Here is a 26,192-nt window from a genome sequence, read left to right as displayed (position 1 = left end):
TTACATACCCTATCTCCAAACAAGGCCCCATTTGGAACTACTGAGGGTAGTGTTTCAACGTGTGAATTTACAGAAGACACACTAAAGCTATCAGTATTGATATGAAATAACACTTTCTCCATTTACACAATTGATCTTAAAAAGATGCAATACCTGTGCAATATGTACACTGGATGAGGCTGTCAACAATGCTTGCTCACTTACACATTTCAGCCAGCCAACCTGATTCAAGATCCCACCTCAGCCTCCTAAGATGAAGCATCTACTGGAGCTTTTATGGAGTGATTTACAGGAGGCTTTTCAAAGCCTCAGACAATGAGGCTGAGTACTACATAGAGTCCCAAGGCCCATTTATATGGTAACTGAGACCACATGATCAGGAGAGCAAGCCATGACCTCTTCTCTCTTCAAGACAGAGACAGGTGACAAAGGGACATGTCTCACATGTTTTGTGAAAAAGTAGTGTTCCCCCAAACCTCAAATATTTTCAAGGGCTTTTCTTGGACATGGTTGATAGCAGATGGCCTCACCATGGAGCACTTCAAGAAAAGCAAATATATGCAGTGCACATTAGCAAACGGAGATCACACAGTCAGCTAGAACATCACGAGCCCCACCTGCTGCCAGCTACACTGGCTGGAAAAGTAAAATAGATCCCTGATGACAAGGTCAAAGTGTGTGTCAACGAGTCTTTGAAGACTTCTTCATTCCAAAATGGCCACGGGATACATGATAGTTGCAATCATTTCAAGAGAAGTTGACAGTCAACACTCTCCTTTGACAGTATGTAAATTTGGATTATTCTCACATCACGGTGTAATCTGCATTTCAGATTAATATTATTTACCTCCTTGTTCCTGAAATAGCAAGGTTTGTGCCATTTGTGCATTGATACAGTGTGACAATATGTGGTGAAATTTGTGTACAAACAGCTGTGATGAAATTGTGACATAGATATGCAATACATGTATCCCTTTAACAGACACACCAGTGCCCTGGTTTAAATACGGCAGATGATACAAAACATTATAGACACAAAGATGAGTTCACAGTCAGCTAAGAAAGAAAGGAAAGGGAATTGGTGTCACGCAGAGCCATGGATCCCAACCATAAGCATGTATCATAATTCAGTAGAGGGTAAAAGGGATTGTTTTAGCCCAACTACTTGCCCTATGTTTTTGATCCAGTGGCATGAGAAGTTGTATTCCCAACACATTTTGGTACTCCTACCTCAGACAGCACACTTTGAGGACAAGTAGATGTAAAATTATGAGTTGGGGAGTTTTGAGATCTCTGGGGAAGGGATTGTTTGTGTGGGAAGGGGATCAGAGAAAGATTTATAGGAAAAATGAATTTTAAAGGATGAATGAGACAGGGTATGTATAGATTTAGGCATACTGAGAACACTGAGTTCTAAAGGAACAAAAGTAGAAGAAAGTACATATGGTTGGAGGAAAATGCAAGTCATGCCACTTGGCTAGTACAAAGTTTGAGTTTGAAATAGTTACGGGAGATGAAACTTGAAAAATAGGCAAAGCCCACAGCCATGATTAAGGGCCCTGTTTGAATATTGTCCTTTAGGTGATTGTATAACCATTTATTCCCAGAAATGGACTTCATCTTGGGAAGAAATAAATCCAGAAGAACTCCATCCACTGTCACCTCTCCTCAAAAACAAGGCTTCCTTCTTGGCTTTCCAGTCTTTTGGAAGAAAATGCTATCAAGTCTTGGAAGTGACAAATCTCAAAAGAGAAAGAGAGTATTAATTGCATGTGAGCAGAATTCAGTGACAAATAAGTTCTTGTGATTGACCAAGGAGCCACCTGGTTGTACCCTGACCATTAATTGGTTGACTGACTCTTAAATCTGAAACCCATCCACCTCTGATGGCCTCCTGTCACTGTGGAATGGTGCCATTGAGAAAGGGGAGATTGCAGCAATAGTCTCTGATAAAATCTTCTTTACTCCTTTCTAGGAGAAGATGACGACGATGACGAATGTGGGGAGGAGAAGCTGCCCTCCTGTTTCGATTACGTGATGCACTTTCTGACCGTGTTCTGGAAGGTCCTCTTTGCCTTCGTCCCCCCTACAGAATACTGGAATGGCTGGGCCTGTTTCATCGTCTCCATCCTCATGATTGGCCTGCTGACAGCTTTCATCGGAGACCTGGCTTCCCACTTTGGATGCACCATTGGCCTGAAAGATTCCGTGACTGCAGTGGTGTTTGTTGCACTTGGAACTTCGGTGCCAGGTAGGGACACATTCTTATATAATTCTCCCAGAAGCAGATGCTCACTTCCCTTCTTGTCCTTTTGTTTCCTACAGTTTCGAGAGCTTTTATAACGAACTAGAACTCTGAAGGGAAAGAGTCCATAAAAATAATGTCACTTGCAGAACATTGTCCTGGCACTTCTTGAGGTCAGAAAGCTGGTCAGCAGCATGATGTTGACAGGAAAACATTCCTGAGGGTATGCATGCAGAGGGCAGAAGGGTTCAATGGATAAACTTTCACATCAGCTATCTATTACAGTGAGCGCTTTCAAAACCATATCCATCTTGAAGAACACATTTCTGCCTTAAATACACTGGGCAAAGTCTGCAGGACTTCGTGAAACCTGTACTCATTTGTGTAACTGAAGTAAAGTGCTTCCTGGAGGTCTGACCCACAAATTAATACAAGTAAATAGAAGTAACCTTGATCAAGATTAGGAAAAAAGTAACCCTGGACAAGCATGAAGCAGGGTGAGGAGTCATTTTGTGGACATATCTTAAGGGATTCCTGCTATGCTGGCTCCTTTACAAGCTCTAACTATTGTATTCCCACCCACTCACCCACCACCCATCCCAGCCTAGTGGACATGTAGTGGTAATATAGTGGTAATGCCCAGAGTTGTATATTTTCAAGCTCACAGGTGACTCATACCTATCACAAGCTTTTGAGCTAACTCTGGACCTGAGTCTTAGCACTAGTTCCATCTACAAATATGCAGAGCCTAAACGCTGACCAACAAAACTCACACACTGTACCATAGCGCAGGCCAGGGAGCCTCAGAGTGGGCCTGAAGGAAATAGGGTTGAAACAGGTGTTAGCCTGCTGATGCAGCCCCCTTACTGCAACTTTAATATGAATGGTATTCTTTTTTCCTAAGACTTGCCAGAGTTGGCAACCTGGCTTTAGTTTCAGACAGAAAATAAGTAGATTTTATGTCATCGATAGTCATGTATCACTCAAAGCACAGGAATGTATTCTGAGAATTGTGTCATCAGGCCATTTCATCAGTGTATGGATACCATACTTTGTGTCCCTTCACAAAACCAGATGGCTTTGTTGTCAGTAGGCAATACAATTTGATGAGAACACCATTGTGTGTGTGCTAAATCATTAGCTGAGGTGTCACTAGGGCATAGGACAGCTTCTTTTCACTGGAAGTCACAAGGTCATCTCCATGCAGATACTTATTATCTCAGTGACTGTGGAAGTTACTTCACCTCTCTGGACCTCTTTCTTGTGTACTTAACATTCAAGATTGCGGTAAATATTGGAGAAAATGACTATGAAGTACACATGAGTTAAGCATCCAAGACAGAAGGAATTCAATAACTTAGTAATTCTTAATGCTGTCCTTTATGTTGAGGATCTGATAGGATCTGAGCAGTATAAATCTAGACACTTGAGTGACCACCAACAAAGTATTCACATGTATTCTGGTAAGCCGTACCACATGGTATTATCCAGCTGATTGGCTTTGGGGCATCCTGGGTAAGAGGTCCCATGTGGTTTTGGTACCCAGCTGAGTCCATGGATGAGCCAGGGATTTGGAGATTAACCTTGTTCTAAGGTGGGTGTCAGAGTAAAGTTTTCAAGGTTACTTTTGATCCTCTGAGGGGAGCAAGTCCTCTCAACCCAAAATTTGTACTAATAATTCTATCACTCTTGCTTAAAGAAACATGTAATTATACAGCATTCACACACACACACACACACCTCTAAAGGAATTACACATTATGGCTGTCCACTGCTTCTATCTGAGGTTGATGTGTTTTTGGATCCACTTACCCTAAGGTTTAAGCCAATACATCAAATGGTATCAAGTTAATACATACTGTTGGCAATGGATTTAACCCCGGAGGAAGATGTGCAAATTATAAGGCAAAATTAGGTCTAGTGTGACACTTGGCCAAAATTAGCCTGCATTCCTAAAAAGACAATAGTCTTTTCTATCAAATGCACTTCATTTTCAAAATAAAAAAATCTTCCTACTGAAGAAATCTTTGTTCCTGATTTTTTAAAATTCAAAATGCTTTGTCTAACACTGTTCTTTTTGCCAACCTTCCAAAATTCCTCAGTGTATCTCTTCCTTTAACAAATTCTTTTGAAAAGGGTAGCAGGCATATAATTGAAACTATCTTTCTGTAACAAGATATATGGGACTACAGAAAACCTTAATGTTTCCAAGAGCCACTTGTTCTACCACTTACAGTCTACCAAGAACCCAGATAGAGACATTAAGAGGTAAGAATTCGCGTTGGGAGAATGCAGCAGAGTCATTAGTTGATGAAATGGTTTCCATATTTTCAGTAAATGCTACCCATTGCAGCACAGATGACTTTGCTGTTATTGGGAGAATTCCTGTAATTTGCTACACTATTAACTTGCAGCATGCTCCCAGAGCAATATGTGTACAGGTAATCTCAGATAATTATATTCTTATAAACAGGCATTCCTCCCTCCCATACATCTGCTGTGCAAACAGAGCAAGATTGTAGATAAATGCAATGTTTCTGACTTTATTCTTCAACACTGCTAATTCGGGGCAGTGTTGTTGTTGTTGTTGTTGTTACATCCTGTGACAACTAAAAATACAACAAGTACTACAAAAATATTACAACCAAAAACAACAAAGACCAGTTGCTACAAGCAGAAGAAATTAGGAAAGCTAATCTTCTTTACTTATGGCCTATGAATAACTGGGATTGGTTCTGGAGCCATTGTTCCCTCAGCTGACATCCTGGTCCTTTTCCTTCTGCGTCGTGCCTGATGCCCTGCTTTCTCCTCCTGGGTGGCACAGAGCCTCTCTTTTGTGATACACAGTGTTCACTGCAACCTGGTAGAAAAGGACTCATAGCGGTCTTCACTGGCCTTCAACTTCTGTTGTGCCTACAAGAGCTTGAAGACTCCCCCACCATAGCCTTCCCTCACTGACACTTCAGTCCTAAGAACGGTTTAAAATTTAATAATCTAAGCTGATTCTTCAGCTTTGCCTTTGTAAGATTGTTTCCTTCTAAAGTTTAGAGTATGCTTTTGTCATTTGAAACCTATAGGAATTTTTTTCCTTCTAGAGAATTTAAGGCATGACAAGAAAGGAAAGAAAATTTTAGGGTTTTTTTTTAAGTCATTTTTGTCTTTTAAAAAGTATGCTTTAGAAATTTTATGAAAACTGGAATTAAGCCACATTAATTTTGGTGCAAAATATAAAACTCATGCATCAAAAGAATATTGTAAAACTTCAAGAGATTTCGTGTGATGAAAATATATGCATAAATTTCAAAAATTTTGAATTCATGAAAAATGAATTCATCTTTAATAGCATTAAAAAACGCAAACTGCTTTCATCGAGCCTTATCAAAAGCAACCAGATTATTTGAAGATAAATGTAAACTATTTTTGAGGCCTATTCCTTTCTGACTTCTGAACCCCAGTATGAGAATCTAATGGGAAAATAGTTACCCTAGCAATTTGCTGCGATCTCTTGGTGGATTTTTAATGAGTATGCGCCAAGCGGTGTGGTGGTAAGAACTTCAGAACGGAATTTGGGACTCTAGACATCTAAGCATTATACACCATAAAGCTTTGCTCACGCCTATAAGACAGGAATGGTACAACACAGTGATTCAGAGTTGATGGAGGATTATAGTATCATGAATCTCAAATCACTTTATTAGTCATCAGTAAATGAGATCAAATGGAACTTTATGAACAGGGAACACAATTTTTAAAAATTTTTACCACAATGTTCTGCTGTTTGCTAGCTATAAGCACTGCATCTACATCATCTATTATTTTAATTAACTTTATTAAGTGAGGTGAAGTGATTTTTTCCTTCACCCAACGTTCATTTTTTGTCCCTTATATCAGTCTCCTAAAAATGCTTATTTTCTGTTTGAATCATTCTAGAAAACAATTTCTCATACTGTACAAAAATGATTGGTTATTGATGGTTTATATTTTTATTTTCCATTTCATTCCAACACTGATCAAATTTAAGATATCAAATGGCATGCTTAAGTAATGAAGACTTTGCAGTTCATTGTGTCTTACTGCTTAATTTCTCACTGGACACTAAAATAGCTTGTATGGCTATGAAGGTTGTATTCTGTACCTACAGGAGGCACCCTAATTTGAATGACATTTTTATGGATGGATGAGGAGCCCCATGTAGAATGTATATAATAGTAGCCTTTTCTAAAGTCCATTCATTATTCATAGGCAAGGAAGCCCTAGACTCCTCATGATAGGGAATTTCAGACTCATTAGAAAAAAATTATTTGTACATATATAAGTTTGTATACATGGTAAGTTGTGGGATCCATATTACCTCTTGATATTTTAATTTAATACTTAGCCAATCTGTCATGCTACAATATATTTATATCTAAAATATTATGTGTTCTTCCCAATAAGTAATTTGTGATTTTTTTTTTGTATAGTACTATTTTCTTTTTTTTTTAAGTATTTTCCTCTTAAAATATACAACAGTAGGTTTATGTTGAAGTTCCTTAACTTCAGGCACTATTTTTCCAGTTGGCATCCAAAACACCAGATAGATCCTATGCTTTAAATTTTTTCAGAAATGAAGACACAATTGCAAACCCATAAACACTGAGCATTCTCTACATATAAAAGTTGAGCACTGAGACAACAGGACACTCTTTGAAACCTAGCTGACAAAGGATGCAATACCAAGGTAATCCTTTCCAGGCTCCCCAGGCACTGGGTCAGTAGGGCCCAGGAGCAGCATATTTGGAATATTCACAACAGTCATCGTCAGCAAAGGTTCCTGGAAGCTTGGAAATTAAGTTGCTGTGTTCTGGTCTCTGAGCAAAACAGGTTAGGAGGAAGAAGTTACCAAGATCTCATCAGCAATCATGTTCTTGCTTAACCAAAGAGATAATCAGGAGGAAATTTAATACCCCACACAAAGCAAACACACTTGGTAGTAGAGAATTATACCTGACAATTCTGAGTTTCCACACCCATCTGAGCCACATGGAGAAACAGGAGCGAACCAGACTGACTGTTCTTTTGTTTCATACTTTCCCATTGCAGACAGACAGGTATTCTCAGCACAGCATCCACAGACTGACAGCTGTCATGGGTCTCTACAAGTTTACAGATATTATCCTCGTGCAGTTTTCATGAATTGGCACTGAGGGGATAAAAGAATGTGTGCTTTGGAGTCAGACACACCTGAGTTCAAGCTAACCCCACCTCTTCCACTTAGCAGGAGCCATGTATGACACCTCCAGAGGCCAACTGCTTAATTCTACTAAGGTTTAGCTTGATCTCAATCATCTATAGCAAATACCTTTAGAACATATGCTCAAAAAAATTAAATCTCTCCTCATTCTATTTTAGTGTACTGGCAAATAGGCCTCCTGGGGTGTTTTTGACTCAGCTATATGGTAAAGAGCAGGTAAAACACAGAAAATAAATTTCCTATTTTCTGCTTCAATCATATCTCCACATTTGTTGGTTTCCCACAATTTCCCTTTCTGCAAGCTTTTCCCTTTGAACATTGGCATTTTCAAGTTAATAACCAGAATTTAAGTGTAATTGCTATGATGTATATACATACATATTTAATTGCATAATTAACACTTCCCATCAACTTAAATGGAAATAAAAAGTTACTTTGTCCTAAGCTAAGATTTCCCAAAGGCTATGTGTCCATTCCCCCAAGAGGATTCTGAGGGGCACTCATCTATATATATATATTTTTTTTCAGACACTCTAATAAGTGCCCAGTTTCTTTGCTACCAGGAAAGGTCAGGCCTGCCAAAAATGGACCTTCAGATCTGTAGTAAGGCCAAAAGGTCAGGCCACACAAGGACACTGCACAAGGAACAGCACTGGGCTGCCCGAGTCACTCCAGTGATTTCCCACAGGACCTTAACTTTATTATTACCCTGTCTGGAGGAAGTAAAATGCTCTGTGTGTACTTTCCAACACACTTTCCCATGAGTAGGTGATGCCATTTGAGTTGACGGAAGCCTACAGGAGCAAAACATTTTGAGGAGAGGATGCAGCAAAAGCAGACCTAACACCAGGTCCTACAAGACATGCTCTAGAAATGGCTCCCCAACAGTCCTTTACCCTGTGCTAAAAACACCAGGAAAGAGGCTGGTGCAATGAGACCATGACATTTGTAAGGACATAGAAAAGATCATTTCGAAATCATTTAGATCCTTTCTAGTTTCTGCTTGAAAGAAGAGTTAACATTAAATGTATTTAGGGTGGTTTTTTTTTTTTTTCCGGATAGTTAAACTACTTGATCTATTTTACTCAAAGGATAATGTGGCATGAATACTTGGCATTCAGTTTTGCCAAGATCACACTGGAATGTTTAAAAAAAATGATATCCTCTAGAAGCACAGGAATCAGGGATACTCAGCGTGTATCATGCTCAATCTGAAGGCCCACAGTCTTTCGGTGAGTGCCCCAACCCCACATCACTAATTTCACAAAGTCACAGGATAAGGGAAAAGAACTAACATATTTCATCATGTTCTGTCTGCGCTTCCTAGATTCTTGAGGCCAAAGATACAACACTTCACAGAGACATTCTGCCCGGTGTGAGACAATGTGGGTGTGTGCTGTGTGCAGGGTTGATGTTATCCATGTGTTCTGTAGATGTTGTTTTCAGTCTCAAGGCATATTCCATTGACACGGAGCATTCAGTATAACACAAGCATTAGGCCTTTTTGTTCCTTGGAGACAAGAGCATGGATCTCCCAGGAATGCCTCGTCAATAACACTGACTTGATGGTTTTCAGTTCTCCCTTCCCTCCTTTGAAAATAAGGTAATGAAAATGAAAAATTGCAAGAACCACTTCCTTCATTTCTCTTAAACACAGACTCAGCTTGCAATTTTTAGCAGCTTTATTGAAGCATAATTTACATTCCAAAAAAATCTACTTATTGGAAATATACCATTTGGCAATTTTTAGAAAATTCCCTGAGTCATTCTACCATTACTCTAATCCAGTTTTTAAATACATTTTTACCCTGTGGGTCCCTCATGGCCATTTACAGGTGATCCTTAGTTCCCACTTGTAGCCTGAAGCAATCACTAACGTACCTTCTGACTCTAGATTTATCATTTCCTCAGACTTTCCCAAGAAGTAATTTTAATATAAAAATGACAGATTTGTGTATGATGCTAGGAGTTAGCATGAGTATTGTAAAATATTTTTTCAATATCCATCATAAAATCTCTGTGGGCATTTATCTACAAACTGTAAGTATAAAATATTTTTGGTACTTATTATTTTGTGCATATATGGATCTATACCTAATTTAAAATAATCTCATTCCCATTCTCTCAATAGTGACCTTTGGTAGCATATTACAGAATGCCAAGGGGGAAAAATTACCCCCCAAAAAACTGGAATTATCCCTGCAGAACTTCAAAGTAACACACATATTTAATCATATATAAACTCTAAATGTTCTTGACCATTTGGGCAACTGATGACAACACGTGTAAATGCAGTTTCTTACTCTTACCCATGGCCACGGGTGTCACATAAAGAATGATATTGCTACTAGATTCCAGAGAAAACCTGAGCTGTGAGAATGCATAACGTAATTACCATATGTGCACGGCTTGAAAAGCAAAGTAAATTAAAGCCCACTGATATTTTTAGAAGAGAGGGCAAATAAAATGCTAACTCAATTTAAAAGGCAAATTTTACATGTGGCTATAAAAGAATCATAATGCGTGTTTAGGATGGTGCCTATTGTAGATATGAAATCATCGTGTTGGCATATGCGCACAATGCCAGCTGGAATGCCATCATCACTTCTCAGCACAGACCTCACAGCCTGCTTCTTCTCGGGAATGAACCATCAGCTATAGCTTACTTACTTGTACTCTGCTCCATTCCAAAAAAGGCCTGCAGTTCATAAAACACACTGCATTGTTCAGCCACCTTTTCCAGCACACGATCCAAGAGCACTAAATTCATCTGTGACCACTGTTGATAACCTTCATTGAGCTCAACACATATAAATCCTGCATTTTGTGCACAAGGAGAAAACAGCTTATTTTCGTTCTATTATTTACAAGCAGAAAATTCTGTGGTGTGCTGTTTCCTTTCTCTCCCCTTCTGAATCCCAGGGGACTTTCTGGCATGGACCTTCATAAATTACAAGCTATTAGGTTATCACCATAAAAAAAAAATCATGGGTCGGGTCGAGACAAAAAGCAAGACTTGCTATGGTTCCAAACTAAAATGATCCCTACTGGAGTCTGAAAATTAGCCCAGCAGAAGGCTAATTATAGCTTGTCCTTCCTGAGTTACAGCTGCGAGACAACAAACAACCAGAAATGGGCAAAGCGATCACGCATGCATCCTCCGAAGGATTCTGTGTATGATGAGGCTACAATTGGCTTAAGTATGTAAAACCAGAACCCCAAAACTAATGAGAGGACTTCAGCTCAGGTTGCTTGAGGGGAGTCAGCAACTGGTAGGAAACTTCACTGGAAGTGGTGAAGGTGGTGTCTGACCTGTAGCCTGGTCTGCTGGAGTTGGACACTGAGGGAAAGACACAAACCACCCAGAAGTACCTGGCATTAGTAACATCTTCCCTATTAAGTATTCTTATCCTGGCAGGATAGATTCTCAGCTTCTACACCAGAACTGAGTCTGCAGTGGAATTATGGTCAATAGAGTATGTCCTTACAGTGCCAAAAACTAACTCAGAAACCTGAACTGAAACAACATGGTTTTCTTGATCAGCAAATACTTGAGTAGCCTTCTTGCTCCACTTGTCCTAAAAGCATTTTTTTAAAAAAAGAAAGGAATACCACTGTTTTAAAGAATTGAATAAAGCAGTGTGATACAGTGGTAATGGATGGGCTGCAGTCATTCTGCACTCCTCACTAATTGTTAGTGAGCACCCACCCTGTATAGGCATTGTTCCCCAGGGTGAGGCTAGAGTGACAAACAAGACACATGGCCTAATTATATGGAGCTCAGACTCCAGTGGGACAAGACTGGCACTTAACAGAATGCAGTTAGGGGCAAACATTTGGCCAGCAAAACATTAGCAGGGATTCCCATGTGTGATATTGGAGGGCCTTGATTCAAGTTCCAGGGCTAATCCCCATTCCAGTTTTTGCTAATGTGCACCCTGGGAGACAATGAGTGACTGCTTATATGGGTCCTCTGTGGGAAACTGGATCTTAGCATCAGCCTGGCCTAACTACATGTGCCAGACATTAATGGAACAAAACCACAAATGGATGATATTCTCATTTTAATTTCTCCTCAAACACACACCTATCTGCCCACTCCCACTCTTTTCCCTCCTCCCTTCTCTGTTTCAGAAATAACTTTTTAAAGATTCTTAAAGTCAAGATAGGCTCTCAGATAACAATGAAGATGGACATCACTGAGGGAAAATGAAAACAGGTTACTTAAACTATGGAGTAGAGCAGGCTTATGTGTGGTGGGGGGCGGTGCATGTATTTTATATAGTGGTTAAACACTGGTGTTTGACATGTTAGCATAGTCATTCATTCGAAGCTCCACTTCTTCATTCCCTAGATTACCTGAGTGGTTCTAGACTTTGATGCTACAGAAATGTTGATTTTTCTTGGCTTCTTACCTCAAATGATGCCTTTCACTTGTCTGGTGCTTTCCTTCTGTGCCACCTGCTACTTTCATGTTACACCGTACTATGTCTGCTCTCAGTAGATAGTACCCCAGTCCTCGGAATTTTTCTCCACAACATCCTGAACCTCCCCACAATATCCCACAAATGAAAACTGTAAGGTATTGATATTGAGTTGTAGGAGAGCAGAACATTTGCATATACCACAAATGCTGGATCAACACTAGCTGTATCTATGTACCCTCATTGCTAAGAACATGTAGTTTTACAATTTATCTCTGATGGCCATAGCAGCCCTAACAGAGATGTAATACAGATGCGTGAACAGGTACAGAGCATGGCGTATTATCTGACATGATGATGAAGGATCCTACTGACAAAGTCCCCTCAAAGGCTCAGGATCTCTTGGTTTATAATAAGGCATTACAATAGGTGATTTGGATAGCATTAGGAAGGCCTATGAATCTGGAAATATCAACAAGGAAGAACCTTGGATCTTCTTAGGATATTCATGAACAGGGACATGAACAATAACTGTCTTTAGATTTGTTTCAGAGTGACATGTCTTCTTTGGAAAACATGTATCAAAGTACAGTTTGGAGAGCAGAGAACATAGCATTATTCATTTGTACTTACTCTGTGCTGCTAGGAGAAAAAAGGAAATTCCATTTTTTCTCTTTTAAAATCAATGTTTTTGAACTCAAAATAGGATTTCAGATAACTAATAGGAAAACTAAACTCAGTTACTGCAACAAAATACATTCAAATTAACATATAACTTATTAAATAACAAAAAGTATAGCCTTTATGCTGATCTACATGTGAGAACCTTTCCAAACATCCTTGCCTCAGTTGGTGGCAGAGAGGAATCATGGAGTGACAGCTCAATCTGTGATAGCTTTAATGACTACAATGTATGGCCACATTCCAAACCAGTTTATCAGAAACCCAGGCTAGAACTAGCAAGTTGGTATTTTCAAAGTTGGACTGCTGATTCTGATTAGTTGCTGAAGATAAAAAATGACTGGAAGTGGGATGGCCACTGGAGCACAACTGGTTAAATTACCATTTGGGACACCTACATCCCATTACCAGTGTGCCTGCAGTCGAGTGAATCCACTTCTGGTCCAGGTTCCTGCTGCTATGCATGATGAGAGGCAGCAGATGTGGCTCAATTGAGTCCCTGACACATGCACAGGAGATGGGATAGGGTTCTTGGCTTCTACTGAGGGCGCTGGGGAGTGATCAAACAGGTGGAAAATCATGTTGTAAAGGCCAGTGTTGTGATCCTGGTCACAGGGTCCTACTGAGCTTTTTACCTACCACTACTTCACCATTTTCTTCTCTTCCAAAACTTGGACAATGTCACATCTGTCCAAGTTTTTTCACTCTTTTTAGTGCAATTGGGGCAGAAGTTTTAAACATGTTTTCTTATTCAGTTTTTACTGTTTTCAGTTACCACTTTGAATGGATCATGGACTACTCAAACATCAGTAATTCCCTGGTCTCCCAAGCTTTACTTGGAAGCTAAATAAGGATTCTTTTCACGTGAAGCAGTAAAGCATATATGCACACAAGTGCAGTTTTCATATTTATGAGTCCATGAATGTCCTAACTCAAAAGTTGCTTTAGACTTTATGTGACAGCTGAATTACCGCTACATCAACAGGATTTCTGTTTGAATTCTAACACAGCAAGACAGCAAATATCAAAGAGTATATGAATTGTTTGAGCAAAGACATCATTTTCACAGCTATGAGTAAGATGTGAGTCTTAAAGCAGATCATTCCAAGTCTTTGAGATTAATATGAGATTTTCAAAATAAATTAAGCACAAATATGATTTTTAAATATTTCATGTTCAATCACATTATAAATGAATATAATTATAAAAATAACTAATCATTGCAGAGTGTTATAATTCCCCAAAAGTTCAGAACCCTTAATGTAAATCATAATTTCCTACTACTTCCTTGGATTGTATTTTAAAAAATGGTGCCTGCTATGTTCAACCAGAGGCAGGCTACAGGTTTTAGTCTGCAGCGTAGCTCCTGGCAGCACATAATATATAGTACTGGGATTGTGGCTCTGCGTACTAAACAGGAAAGCGAAAGATAATTTGGGGAGACTACTTCATTTCATTTGGAAAACTTGTTTCTTATGGGGCTATAGTTAATAGTTTGGAATTACATTTGTTCTGGTAATTTTTAAAATTGCTTTTAAATTAAAAAAAGAGGTATAATACACAAGCCAAGGCAAAATAAAATCTAAGAGAATGAGTTCTTCAAAAAGTTTGTTTGAATGGCAGTCTTATCACTTTAGTCACTATTTTTCAGGGAATTCAGAGACAGACATTTGATAATGGGAAATCATTATCAGTAAAAATTTTCAACCACTATTCACATTGATAAGCTATGAAAAAAATGAGAAGGAAATGTCTGAATGCCTTTTTATAACTTCCATTTCAGGGGGAGGAAAAAACCAATTGATTGGGTGCTCAGGATCCCCAGACCAGGAACTTTTTTATTTTAACTTCCTTCACTTCTGAAACAATAGCAGAAGCACTATTCAGAAATTCCAAAGACTGAGTGGAGATGGGGCGAAAGTCCAGTGTGCTATACACCACATGCCAGGGAAGACAAGCAAGCATGTATGCGCAACAATTCCAACTCACCAGTCCCTGCCTCGTAAGAGAACACCTTTGCTCTAACTTCGTCACCCAGTATGGCCTTCTGTTGGCCACCAGCTGCTGTCAGCAGCCATTTCAGCACAGAGTAACATGTCAGGTATCCCTCAGCCAGAGCTAAGTTCTGAGCCATTTTCTCCTGCTTGACTCTACTTAACTTCACTTGCTCTTTTGCCTGTCCTTGGGAAAACAACTTCGACTGTTATGTTAGCTGCAGCAGCTCTAATGCCTAATAATGAAATGCAAGAGGCCATTAAGATTTGTCATGCTTTGCTTTTCTGAAACTCAAGTTCCTGTGATAATCCCCATAGGGCTGCAGTGTGTGATCATGAATGCACGAAGCAGCACAAATCCAGAAGGATGGATTAGCAAACAGCCTGCACCATCTTGAGCCTTTGTTGTCCCCGTTAAAGGGGAGAGCATTCAATGAGAACCTGCTTCACAGTTTCTGAATACAAGACACAGTTCAACCTAAAACAGGCTAAGCAAAAGGGATCTCATAAGACTTCCTGCAATGGGTATTAGGATATGTCTGAGAAAAGGCTCTGAAATCAAACAGGTTTGCCTCCAAATTTCTCCCCCCTGACCAAGACACTGTCCAAGAGGCATAATGTCACAAATCAAATAACACCTAGTCCATAGGCTTGTGAGTGGTTTTCATGAGGATATACAGATAACTTGTGTAACAAGGTGCCTAGCATGAGAAGAAAAACAGTAAACAGTGGGAAAACTGGCTTTCTAGGTCTATGCAGCCTAAGCACTCCCATGTGCACAGCAGCACTTTTCACAACAGCCAAGAAAAGGAAGCAACTCTGATATCCATCAGCCAATGGATGGAGAAGGAAAATGAGGTACCTGCAAAGAGCAGAATACTATTCAGCCATTACAAGGGTGAAATTTTGTCAGAAGGAAAAGTGTGCATGGAACTTGAACTCACTGTGCTAAGTAAAATAATCCAGATATAAAAAGGCAAAGATCATATAGTCTTACTCACAATGTGAAATCGACAGAAGTTGCTCTGATAATCTAGCATAATAGTAGTTATTAGAGGCTAGGAAGAGTGACTGGGAGGGAAAGCTCATCAGTGAGTATTAAGTGGGATGCAGGAGAACTAAGTTTGGATGTTCTGATGCACAGTATGGTGACTACCTAGCAATAATGTATTGGATGTCATGCGAAGGCCCAGAAGGAAGGATTGGGGGTATCTTTTATTATCACAAATGATAAATATCTAGGGAGATAGGTAAGCTTACCCCATTTTGAACATTATGCAATGTATGCATGGATCCACCTAACAGGATACTGAAGAAATAGGTACAATTTTGTCAATATATAAAGTCACAAAATGTCAATACATAAAAGTATCTGCTTTTCATCACATATACCATATCAGTAACAGGATATTGGGGCTATAAAATCCCTTTTAAGCAGGGATGCCATAGCCTCTCAAGAGCTGAAATGACCTTCCGCTCATGATAAGCACTGTATTATACAGGCTGATAAATATTCACCTGCTTTATGTATCTTTCCCATTGGAAATTTACTGATGCGAACATGGTGGCAACAAAATACAATGCAGGGAAAAACTAATCCAGGTGTCACACAACCACATACATGCTGGGAGCACGCCAGGGACCTCAGAAGGACCAGCACAGATGCCTTGTAGTAAGCTAAAACTTGCCATTTTTGCCTTTGCAAAGTTGCATGCATTTTAGAAGTTATCAGTATCTACCACAAGCCTAATAATGCCATGTATTTTACAAAAGTAACAAATATATATATATATCAGTAACAAAGCATATATAGTCAAGAACTTTCACATTTGCAAGTTTTATTTACATGTTTACACCACATTTTGAAATTTTAAAAAATAATTTTCTGAAAGGCAGATAGGGAAACAGAAAAATCTTTCCTCCACTAGTCCACTCCTGAAATGCCTGCAGTAGCAAGGGCTGAGTCAGGCCGAAGCAAGGCATCCACACTCCATCTGGATGTGCTTTGAGTGTCAGGAACCCAAGCCTGTGAGTCAACCATGGCTCCCAGGGCTGATCAGCAAGAAGCTGGATTAGAAGCCGAGCACTAGGGCAGCACTGGAGTATGGGATACAGCTTTGGCCCAAAGAAGTGACTGAACCACTGAGCCAAATGCCTTCTGCTCTCTGCTGATCTTTTTCTAGGATGTGTTTTATTTTTTATTGGAAAGTCAGATATACAGAGAGGAGAGAGGGAGGAAGATCTTCCGTCCGTTGTCTCACTCCCCAGTGGCTGCAATGGCCAGAGCTGTGCCAATCCAAAGCTAGGAGCCAGAAGCCTCCTCTGGGTCTCCCACACGGGTGCAGGGTCTCAAGGCTTTAGGCCATCACTCAACTACTTTCCCATGCCACAAGCAGGAAGCTGGATGGGAAGTGGAGCTGCTAGATTTAGAACCGGTGCCCATATGGGATCCCGGCATATGCAAGGTGGGAACTTTAACCACTAGGCTATGACACCAGGCCCTCTGCTGACTTTTTAACCATTTTAGCCTGCTGTGTTCATATTTTCTTTCCAAAATGGAAGGGAAGAGCAGTTTAATGTAGTTGTCCAAGTTGCTAACAGCAACCTGAAGTGCATACCAGAAACACAATTTCATGGGTGGGGAATTGTACCACCAAAGTCACACACACAGTGGGGAAGGCAGAATTTGAAACCACCTGACTCAGACATATTCAGTTCATCAGGAATTATAATTTACTGTTGCCCTGCTTGCTCCCTGTAGTGGACCACAACTTTATCCCCTTCAGAAAAAAAGACACATGCAGGGTTACTGATGAACAATGCGGTGAGCACAGCCGTCAGCGCCCATGGTGCAGTGAGAGAGAAGAGAACATGATACATAAGCTTTAGTCTGGCAGACGGGTGCTGGGGCTGCAGCGCCAACCTGGCTCCTTCCCGGCTGCTAGGAAGCTTTGCCCGTTATTTATCATCTACGAGCTGGTGTTTCTTCACATATAAAATCTTTCCACCCCATAAAATTGTTATCAATTTCACGACTGGCATTATGGCGTAACAGATAAAAGTCATCACCTGTACCCCATCTGAGTGCTGGTTCATGTCCCAGCAGCTCCAATTCTGATACAACTCCAAGTGGCATGGGAAAAGCAGTGGACTATGACCCAAGCGTTCAGACCTAGGGAGTGAAACAAGAGGCAAAAGACCTCTCTGTCTCCCTTTAACTATTTCAAATATATATATTTTAAATTGCTATGCCTATTATTGCAGTAACAGGTCAATTTGCTTTCCTATTTATAAAGCTTCAGGCAAATTTCCACTATTATCAGAGTTCAGTTCTTGGCATTTCCACTATTGATTTGCTCTTGAATAGTTGGAAATCTCTCTTGACCTTTCTCACTGATAAGCTAAAATTGCTGATATAGCACTTGTTAATAATAACATCCAGCATCCATGCTCAACTTTTAGTGAGCTAGAAGCTTTCAGGGTATTATTAAAGTAGACTGCCAGGCCGGAATGACTGTGTCCCAGCATAACTGGACAGAACCTTGTGCTCATCGCCATTTAGAAAGATCCCCCTTGGATCTGATGTTGAAGGACTCGGATTACTCTCTGAAACACACTGCTCTCCAAGCTAGGTATCACAAAGAACTGCATTGTGAATAAAGAACTTGGCCAATAGAATGGTTATTGTGCTATACTGGATTAGGCTGCAACTTTATATTGCCAGATCCCATGTTGCAGTGACTGTGTCAAGTCCCAATTACTCCACATTCCAATCCAGCTTCCTGCTATTGTGTCTGGGAAAGAATGGATGATATCCCAGATACTTGGACTTTTACTGCCCACACATGAAGTTTCTGGCACCTAGGCTTGGTCTAGCCTAGTCCTGGATGTTTAAACTTTTTGCTGAGAGAACCATTAGATAAGACCTTCAGTCTTTATTTTTCACATACACAAAATCTATTTGAACAGCATAGTTACAGAAGAGGGAGGGAGAGGTGGAGAATGAGAACCTACTTTTATCTTGCTCGTTCCCTTCCAAATAACTACAACTCCTTGAGCTGAGCCAGGCTGAAGCTAGGATTCTGGAACTCCATCTGGGTCTTCCTTGGGATAGCAGGGATCCAAGTTTTTGCACCATCTTATGCTGGCTTCCCAAGGTACATTAGCAGGGAGCTTGTAAGAGAGAGCAGCTGGGACTCAAACTGGCACCCATTAGGAATTCCAGCATAAGAAGTGGTACATTCAACTCCTTTTTTCAAAAACAAACAGAAAAAATTGGCCATGGTCATGTCTCAGTAACATAACCAGCACCACACTCTCAACTCTCCCAATTTAGAAGCCATTCTTTTCAACATGAAACAACAAACTGTCTCAGCTCACTCTTGGTCAATGAGTTAACCCTTGGGATGTGATTCTAGCATCACAGATAAAGCATGCAATGCTCCAGACATATTCAATTGGTTGAACTTCATCCCTTTGTCTTCTTTTTCCGCAGACACCTTTGCCAGTAAAGTGGCAGCCACCCAGGACCAGTATGCTGATGCCTCCATAGGTAACGTCACTGGCAGCAATGCTGTGAATGTCTTCCTGGGAATCGGCGTGGCTTGGTCCATTGCCGCCATCTACCATGCAGCCAATGGGGAACAGTTCAAAGTGTCCCCTGGCACATTGGCTTTCTCTGTCACTCTCTTCACCATTTTTGCTTTCATCAATGTGGGAGTGCTGCTGTATCGGCGGAGGCCAGAAATTGGAGGTGAGCTAGGCGGGCCCCGGACTGCCAAGCTCTTGACATCCTGCCTCTTTGTGCTCCTGTGGCTCTTGTACATTTTCTTCTCTTCCCTGGAGGCCTACTGCCACATAAAAGGCTTCTAAAGGAACAACCAGATCTAGCAAATTTATATATATATATATACATATATATACATATATACATAAAAATTATGTATAATGAACAGAGGAAACTGACATTTGTCATGTTCACTTACCTGCTGATGGAATCCAGCTTCAAGAGCATACTCTGTACTAGGGCCGAAGTAAGAAACCATCACCTTCCATTCCTGGGGCATCATCATGTTGAACAAGGCAAGGCTCAATGACTGCAGCGCAGCCTACAAGGGCTGTACTCTCCAGGTTGATATATTGCTAAGGCTTTGATATGTTTTGTTGTTTTCTGATGTTGTTTTCAGTGCAGTTTGGGAGGTGGTTGATACTTGGCTTTTGTTTCTCATTCTATTTCATTTTGTTTTCTTGGGAGGCTCAGGATTTTGCTTCTCTTTTGGAAAGCGATGGCCCATCCAGATGCAAATGAATTTTTGATTTTTTTGAGAAAAATATAGTCATTAAGATCTCCCTCACCTCCCCCCAAATACTTAAAAAGTTATTTTGATTTAAGAAAGAATCTGAGCATGGAAGAAGAAAAGAAGCATGTGTTTGCTGTTTCCAAAGTCTATGCTTGTCTCCAGAAAGTAAGCCTAGGCTAGGCTGCCTCCAAGAAACATCATGGGAGCTAGAATGGAGCCAGGAATACTGATGCTTCTATAAGTAGCTTGGGATCTAAAGCTATTATGCCTGGCATTCTTGTTCAACAGGTACAGCGTGAATGTGCCTAGATTGCCAAGAACACACAAAATCATTTGTTTCTTCTTTCTCTAGGTCTAGATTATGATTATCAAGGCCCTTATGTTCCAGCCCAGCTAACCCTGCAGGTGTCCCATCCCTACCCTTCTCCTCCTCCTGTTCACCTGCCCCAACATGCAAACAGGAAGAATACTCTACTCAAAAAGCACATCTTCCTTTTCCATTTGCATCCATGTTTCCCAACCCCATGTTGCTCTTGCCTGGGCTTGTCTGTCAGTTTTATTTTCAAAGGCATCCATGGCTTGCACAATCCTGTTTCAGTCATGACTAAACATTCACTTTCTTTTTCATGTGCCTGTTTGGGAATGTTGTTGTGACCTGTTACACCGTGCATGGATGAAAAACAAAACAAAGCATATCTGTATATAATAGAGTATAGCATATACTGTCCTCCCATTCAGCAATGATGATTGGACATTGAAGAACTAAGTGAGTTTGCTTTTCACCTCAGTTGTTACTTTGATTGTTACTGAGTTTGATTATTATTTAGAGATATGAGGAGAAAATGGCTTATTTGTGAATCTGCACCTTCATTCCTAAGAAGCAATAACCATCACATGCGGAAGAAGTTAAAGTTATTAAGAGAGTGGCTGGAAAACTACAAGGATCTTCATAGAGAACCCGCTTTGTGGAACACATCTGGGGCATCTAAGAATCACTGGTTAGTTCCACCAGGCCAAAGAGAAAGGTAATGTAGAGAAGCAGATGCACCAGATGTGCCTGGGCTTCCAAAGCTGCGGTTTCCACAGGCCCCGCCTCGTCTCTCCCTTCCCCGACCCCTCGGCCCTCAATATTTATTGCCTATCTGCTCTGTCTGGCACAGATAGTAGATACTAAAAGTTTTTTCCATTTTTTTTATGTAAAAGGCTTTTTTTTTGAGCTTTTTTCCCCCTGGCCTTTCTCATCCAGACTCCTCTAGCCATAGCTCCTGCATCAGAAAGAAGTTAGCATTCCCAAGGGAGATTTCTCCTCTACACATGCCTGAAAAGGGGGCAATGAAAGAAGATCAGCACCTCCCGGGAGCATAGGAATGACTACCACAAAATACCAAAGAGTGTGGATAAACTCACATTTCAAAGTAGTAACTCCACTAGTAAAAGATGTCAGTCACCTCCATCAGATTCTGTCTCTAAGGAACGCCATGCTAGACCCAACCCTATCCTTCTGTTGATTCATACTTAGTAACTGTTCCTAAAATGAATTTCCTTTTTGTCCATTCAGCAATCCTGATCCTCCATCATGTAACAGACACCTAGTTAATGAATAATTAAATGGTTACTCATTCAATATGTCAGGTGGTATGCTGCCTCCTTGTAACTAACCCATAAACAAGATGGCCCAGATCCCTGCCCTCAGGAGAGTTACAATTTCAACGACTGCTATTTCCATTTGGAAAAGTTAACATAGCCATGTAGAGACAAACATGCCTTGCTAGGGAAAACACAATTAAACCCTTTTAGCAGAAAATACTCTTAAACCATACCATTGTCCAAATGTCCAAGATTTTCTTTAGCTAAGCACATGACCAAGTTACAGATATGTCCATGTCCCCCTTTTAAGCCCAGAAGAGCAGTCTTTCTAGTGATCCAAATTATGGGGAAGGTCAAGTCGGTTGCTAATCTGACAACGTGACTTCTCAACCCACAAATTCTCTCTTGGAGACCCAGGTCTACATCTGGAGTGGCCAGTGACCCAACAAACTGGTGACCTAACTCCTAACTCCTGTGAGGCACATTCTAATCCAACCTTTTTGATGCTTACTAAATGGAAAGCTAGCCTAGAAGTATCAAGTAAGTTGTTTAAACATTAGAGTCAGTGCTCACTTTTAGCCACATCTGGAATATCAACAATCCCATAGCAATTTACCATGGAGGACTCAAAAAAAAAATTTTCTCTTTTTTTGGTGTTGGTCAATTTTAACTTCAAAGTTTTTTGTTCTTTTGCTTTTTGAGTTTTTGTGCTATAGGAATAATATGATTGTGGTTATTCAGGGCTATTATTAATTATACTACTTGTGTATAATTATTTTGTGTGTGTTGTGCACAGTTTTAGGGGAGGGGGAAGTGCACTACTTGTGCTGTCCTTTACAAATGGAACACATTATTGACATAGACAAATAAAGTTTCTAATCATTTCTGATTTAATCATTAGTACTACAGCACATTGTGTATGGCATGTTTTCTCTCTTCTCATCGTCACCCACTTCATTTTTTGTTTTCATGTTTTGAAGAAATAAAGACCAAAAAGGTATTTATTGTACAATTGGTATCCTCATCAAAAAGAAAGTAAGAACCCCATAATTCAGACTTTTGAAAATGTAAAGCCTTTGGACCTAGAATGTTCTTGTTTTAATGTCCCAGGAGAGCATAGTACCAGAAGGTTTTCTATCCTAACATGCTGAAATAAATATAGGATGCCACTATATTCTGCTAATTTTTAACATTTTTTTTGTCCAAGTCTACCTATGTCCTTTTCACATCTAAGTACCATGAACCCATAAACAGTTAACTGTCAAGGAGCTTTTGGCATGCAGAGTATTATAACAAATAATTAAAACTTAATAAAAATGGTCATCAAGAGACTTGTTACTTCCTCAGAGGTATTAGGTAAGTTATTCCTTTGTATCAAACCCTGCATTCCTTTTGATTCCCAGAGCTGCTTTGTATCAGTAATTCCTGATTGTCAACGTATGTAAGTTGTAGCTCTCATACATAATATAATAAGAGCAGTATAGGAAGAAGTGATAATATTGGATTAAGTATTTATGTGAAAAATTAGCAGTCTCTAAAATCTGTTTATTTGAGAGTTTACAATAATTATCAGTGGGTATAGTTCTTACTGCAATAGATTGAAAAAATTTCTACTACACCCATGATATTTTTTATATCTGATTAACTTGAAATTTTTCATTTGGAAAAAATTTCATAAAAATTTCATTGCATCAATTGTGAGGAAAATAAGGTAAAATGTAAACATGTTCTTAGATTCAGCAATTGATATAGTCTCTTGGGATATGATTATTTGGTTTAAAATGAAATGAGAAGCCAATATTTACTTTATGAAACAAACAAAAAAAGAGTAATTCAGTGACCAGAGCCTCCCTGACCAGTTCAGGAGTTTTCAGCACATGCTGTAGCCCAGTGGTTATCAACGTCTAAGAAAATCTTAATTTGCTCACCAATTCTGATTCAGTCCTTCAATCAAGGAAAATTCCATAGAACTCTGCTTTCTGTGGCTCACAGCAAAAATGCACATTTTTCTTGTGATATGGTTTTTAGAATAAGTGGTCCATGCTGCAGTGAGGTTGTGATGCAGCACATTTTCCAAAGCACAAACTCATCGTCCACATTGCTGTTTCTACACAGGGCTACATTCATGTCGAAGAGCCCTGATCCCATACCATCGCAAGTAAAATGAGGATGACTGGTTATTGTGTACATTTGAGCACTCTGTAGACACGATGACAAGATATTCTCCTGTAGATGAGAAAGTCTTTCCCTTTCATGAATAGTAACAAAACTTTTTACCTTCATAAAAAACAGCAGGCAGCCTTGTTAAGGCTTCCTTGGGGATCCTGGATCTCCACATGTAAACTCTTTGTTTTCATTGTGGTTTTCATCCCTGTTCGTTCATGCGAATTACTAGATATAGTTTCATACCTTCAAGATTACTGACACTAAGCAAAGTTGTATTTCCCCGGCCTACAGCTAGCATTGAGCTATTGTAACAGTCACTTCACATGGCCCTGACATTCTAAGTTTTGGTATAACTCAGCAAAGAGAACATTTGAATTACAGTCAGTAAATAAGTGAATGTGTTACTCAAAAGACAAATAGAAAAGCTTATTTATCTTACAGGGAAAGAAAGGTGCTATTATGAGTGGATTCATGATCTTTTTGTTCAGGTTAACTTTTTGTTAAAGATTTATCTATTATTTTCTACCATATGTATTTATCAGTTCTTGTCATATTCACGGTCTTTACATCATCCAGCATATATTAACTGCTGGATGCTTTTCATGCTACTCCACCTACAAGTTATACATGGGAAGAGTAGATAATAAAGATACTCTATTTTTTTTTTGGAGTTTAATCAGTCAATTCATCATCTCCCAAAACAAAGGATGCCTTACCTATAAGGCCAGTGGGACCGCCACCTCCCTTTTTTTTTTTTTTCCTATTGCTCCTGCCAAGGGAGAAAGTGATTCAACTTCCCAGTCCACACAGAATAATTTTCCAACTTGCTGTGATTTTTCTTCTGCCTACCAAGATATTCCAAACACAAGGCTCTCCAAATGTTCAGCTTTTTTCCCCCAAGGTCTTATTTAATCTCCTACAAAATATTTAATGCAATGGAATATAAGTTCTTGTTGATTATTTTAGGAAATGTCATTGCTATATAAGTTCAAAAATCAATGTCAAATAGCAGTTATAACTGTGAGCCAATTCCTTTCAGTAACACTTTGTTGCCCTATGTTCTAAGTGCTTTTTTTTAGAATCATGCTGACTGAATCTTTTCAAAATACCACAGAGGATTAGGATATCCTAATATCCTAATATCCTAATATCCTAGGGGATAGTCAATCATTATCTTTCTTTTTGACTTTTGCATCTTTGCATCCAGCTACCCTTAGTGATGCTCTTGATTACATTTCAGCAATGGGAAACTACTCCTGCTAAAAGTGGTTTGCTTTTCTGGAAAGTCCTACATGATTACATTGCAGCTAGAAAACTGTCATTAGAATGCAATGCAGTTCCTCTATGAACACTTAGTGGTTTCTTCTACAGTTAGACACTGCAGCATTATTACTGATTATCTCTTTGAATCATAAGAATGCTTCTCTGTAGATATTACATTCCTGATACACAAGTAGTTGGGAAGCCAGCATTAATAAACAGACAAGGACAGAAAGTGTCTTTTCCTGCTCAATTTTGACAGTGCTGAAATAGCCTAGCCCTATTAATTAGTTCACTGCAAACACAGAAATATACATAACCAAACCTAAGAATATATTGTGGGTGATTAATTTACTAAGATGATTATTACAGCACTCAAGATGTTGAGTATCCACTTCAGATATTTTCAGAGAACCTCTCCTAGGTTCCAAAGCTGATGTTTAGTTAAAGCTTTACTAAACCCCCCGGAACCACATATTGGGACAGTGACAATTCACCAGTAAGGACAACTTCTTTAAAAATGTGACCCTAGGAATGTAATGACCTACTTTTAATGTGAAGATCAGATAGTTGAGTTTATAGCCCATTATTTGCAAAGGTAAAAAGCAATGTTGTTGATTACTTTTCCAAATACTTAAAAACAAAGAACAAACTATACTACATAAATATTGAAGAACAAGATGTGATCCAGATAGACAATTTGGGGAAAAGTATATTCTCTGTAAATATCTTTGAATATTCACATTAACATTAAACTTTGAAAAATACTCCAAAGAAGGAATCCTGAAAGATTTGATCTTCTAATAGCACCCATACACTTGTGTAACATGGATAAAATAATTACTGGGATGATGTTGAGAATATCTAAGTGGTCACAAAGGAATGTGCTAAGAGTATTTCATCACAGATTACTGTAGGTTATTTCTATCATTCTGTTTAAGTAAGATAGATTATGTTTTCAGAAGCAATGATATGATTTAAATCAATATTATTAGGTTTCATCCGAAAACCCAACCTGACATTTTTTGAATGTCTAGGATTACTCATGTCAGGTTACTATTTTTTTCCCTGATTTCCTTTATAACTGTAAAATATGAAGAAGCTTAGGAGGACGCACATTTTTTTTTCTTCCTATTTAGCTAAAGATAAAAATTCAAAGCTGCTTGAAAACTGCTTAATGGTCATTATTTGCATCCTCCTTAAAACAAAAGTAAATGTTTGAAAAGAAAATCATTTGTTTCCCCTAATTTCTTCTGGCAAGCATTTCTCATAGAAAATATTTGGGATCAATTAAGATTCCTC

General features: G+C 39.3%; 1 protein-coding gene across 7 annotated transcripts in view; it reads left to right on the top strand.

Moving 5' to 3' along the window:
- The window catches only part of LOC121166291 (sodium/calcium exchanger 1-like), a 55,442-nt gene extending 35,253 nt beyond the window's left edge, over positions 1-20,189 (top strand). For all 7 annotated transcript variants that reach the window (XM_040995425.1, XM_040995423.1, XM_040995424.1 and 4 more), the window contains 2 exons: positions 1,976-2,251; positions 19,073-20,189. In XM_040995425.1, the coding sequence (XP_040851359.1) occupies positions 1,976-2,251; positions 19,073-19,449 (653 nt within the window). In that variant the 3' untranslated portion in view covers positions 19,450-20,189. The remainder of the gene's footprint in view (positions 1-1,975; positions 2,252-19,072) is intronic.
- Positions 20,190-26,192: the final 6,003 nt, after the last annotated feature.

Source organism: Ochotona curzoniae, unplaced genomic scaffold (assembly GCF_017591425.1).
Source record: "Ochotona curzoniae isolate NIBS_2020 unplaced genomic scaffold, NIBS_Ocur_1.0 patch107, whole genome shotgun sequence".
Taxonomy (NCBI): Eukaryota; Metazoa; Chordata; class Mammalia; order Lagomorpha; family Ochotonidae; genus Ochotona; species Ochotona curzoniae.
The sequence above is the reverse complement of the archived record's forward strand: the minus strand, read 5'-3'. Positions and strand labels throughout refer to the sequence as shown.